The sequence below is a fragment of the Halyomorpha halys genome, unplaced genomic scaffold (genome assembly GCF_000696795.3).
Source record: "Halyomorpha halys isolate HHAL.00 unplaced genomic scaffold, Hhal_1.1 Scaffold74.1, whole genome shotgun sequence".
In the NCBI taxonomy this organism is placed as follows: Eukaryota; Metazoa; Arthropoda; class Insecta; order Hemiptera; family Pentatomidae; genus Halyomorpha; species Halyomorpha halys.
The window spans coordinates 15597-18155 of NW_027104736.1; the positions used below are offsets into that span (position 1 = coordinate 15597).

Consider the following 2559-nt stretch of genomic DNA (forward strand, 5'->3'; position numbering starts at 1 on the left):
GAGAGAGGCTTGAGTTGAATTATGTTATCGCTCTTAGAATGTCAACTCGAAGAGAATTATTTTAAGTGTAACGGAATTGGAATTACTCTCCGGCTTTAGCAATGAGTATGCCGAATCGAGAATTCAGATTGAAATTACCAATTTCGTTTAATTTTTCACTTAATAATGAAGTTAACAAGTACGGCTGACACAAAAAGTAAAATCAGAGTGTTAAAGGCTTATAAGTGAAAAAGGATTATAATTTAAGAAAAAAAAAGATCAATGAGATGAGAATGGGTTATTTATTTTTAAAAAAAAGAAATTAAAGGTAATTTAGATAAAGTTTTTTTTTTTTTAGATTTTTTCAATCATGGCTCTGAAAATTTTGATTAAATTCAGTATATCAATGTACTATTGAATGTTCTTGAAAATCAGAAAGGTGACATCCTCATTGAAATAACTTAACATTGCATAAATAAAGAATGTTTAAAAACCCTTTCTCTAAACTACCTTTAATATTTTTTATTTAAAATAAATAACTATTTCTCGTTGTTGGTATTAGTAAATAATGTTTTTTTTTCCTACGCCACAGAAGGTGGATAGCTTTTTTACCTCTCGCAGTCCAATACAATTTTACTTTTCCTCTTAGTTGGTCCGCATACTGCTCAACATCTTCTAGACCAATACACGCTAAAAGATTGTCTCCAACTACGTCTCCCATGTTGTATAGAGGACATTTCGGTGAATCTATGATGCCAATTTGATGGAGGTTTTTTAGGAGTAGATCCTAGGCGAATAGGCGAAAACACGTTTATCCTTATGCGGTAGGCTCTCCCACTTCTTTCCTTCCACTTGGACTTTGTGTCTAACGCTTGTCCTATCCTTGCAATAAGAGCTTATCATTGATTTTACTGTTCTGTAGGAAAGTGGATGAACTGGCTGGTTCTCTGCACAACCGAGCTTAGACAACTTGTCAGCTTGCTCATTACCATCTATACCAACATGGCCTGATATCCACTGTAGAGCTATAAGCCTTCCTCTTTTCTTTATGATAGCAGCCATATTTCTGCACTTTTCTTCCCTAGGTGACCCTGCGGCACCTGGTGTTGTTATTTTTTGTATTACGGCTTGGGAGTCGCTGAAGATTACAGTGTTGTCATCGCATTCAATAGTGGCTTCCATCGCGAAGCAAATATATATAATCCAACATATAAAATATAAAAGAATTTTATGAATAACTAAAGGGAAAATAAAATAAGAATCGAGTTATTTTCCTTTTTCTCTCCTTTAGTTATTTATATTTTTTTTTCGTAACCTCATGACGAAATAAGTAATATTATAATTAATTATTACTTATAATTAATTATATCTTAAAAACTACATAAATAAAGAATTTTATGAATAACTTTAGCACCACTCGTCAAGTCTAGATTTGCCATCCAAAATCTAGACATGGCGAGTGGTGCTACACTTATTTATAAAATTCTGTGTGTTATAAATATTATTTTTTCTGTTATAAATATTACTTATAAAATTGTGTATATTTATATATGTTTTACTATTGCTAATAACGAGAACTGGTTATTTATATCAAATTAAAAAAAATATAGGTACTTTTAAATTCTTTTACCTGTCTATTAATATTTTTAATGATATTTTATATTTCTGTAAAATCGTTTTTAACAAAATTATTTTGAAAATCGTGTAACCCGATATCATACAACCATTTCTCGAGTTTTATTTTTGTATTTCCAAGTTGTATTGGAAGCTCATATACTATTATCGTCTTTATATTTTAAAAAAATAAAATACAACCAGCTTAAGTTTTCCTTTCAGAACTGTATGTATAATCCTTCTCGCCAAAAAATATATCACTGATTAAATATTGGCGAAAAAAAATAATAAATTAGGTTTAATGTGAAATATTGACCTGTCTATTCCAAATATGTAAGAGAGCTAGGGACTCCAGCTGAGGTTGTGGGCAACTTTCCAAACAACCTCCTTGTCACCCGCAGATGCGTTGTAAAAAAAAAAAAAAGAGCAGTATTTTAAAAAGAATACCTTGCCAGCAATGGTAAGTTGTACTTGATATTGGTACTAAAAGAGGTTAACAACGAAAGATCGAATGACAAAAACATATGATTATAGATCCTGAAATTCACCAAGAGATCCAATATGAGAAATTAAAGACTTCTGAAGATAGGTGATGATTATTTGAAATGATTTATTCGTGAAAATTTGGGTATGAGCAAACTTCAACGACCTGCATAAAAACTTCGTATCACAAAAATATTTAACGGGGAGCAAATAAGAAATCAAATTCACGAGATTGAATTGATGGAATTTGGATATTTTTGTTTTCTATTCAAAACAAGTTGCTGGTGTCCTAAACTTTGTATTTGAAATGCTTTATATAATACTCATAAATTGTGTATAATAATTGATTATTATTATTACAAGTGCTCTAGGTCCATAGAAAAAAATGTAGTGCAATTTCGCTACTTTAAAAGATTACATTAGGCTGGGATCACATTATCGTAAGCAGCGTTATCGTCTTAACGTAGATTTTTTTTTTCTAAA

At 30.6% G+C, this 2559-nt stretch overlaps 1 protein-coding gene across 1 annotated transcript; it reads right to left on the minus strand.

Moving 5' to 3' along the window:
* Window positions 1–753: 753 nt before the first annotated feature.
* On the minus strand, window positions 754–1161 carry LOC136795158 (uncharacterized). The gene has a single exon (XM_067044855.1). The coding sequence runs from the start codon at window positions 1159–1161 to the stop codon at window positions 754–756; it is 408 nt and encodes a 135-aa protein (XP_066900956.1).
* Window positions 1162–2559: the final 1398 nt, after the last annotated feature.

Coding starts and splice junctions, on each gene's coding strand:
- LOC136795158 (XM_067044855.1), bottom strand. CDS start 1,161: ATGGAAGCCACTATTGAATGCGATGACAACACTGTAATCTTCAGCGAC.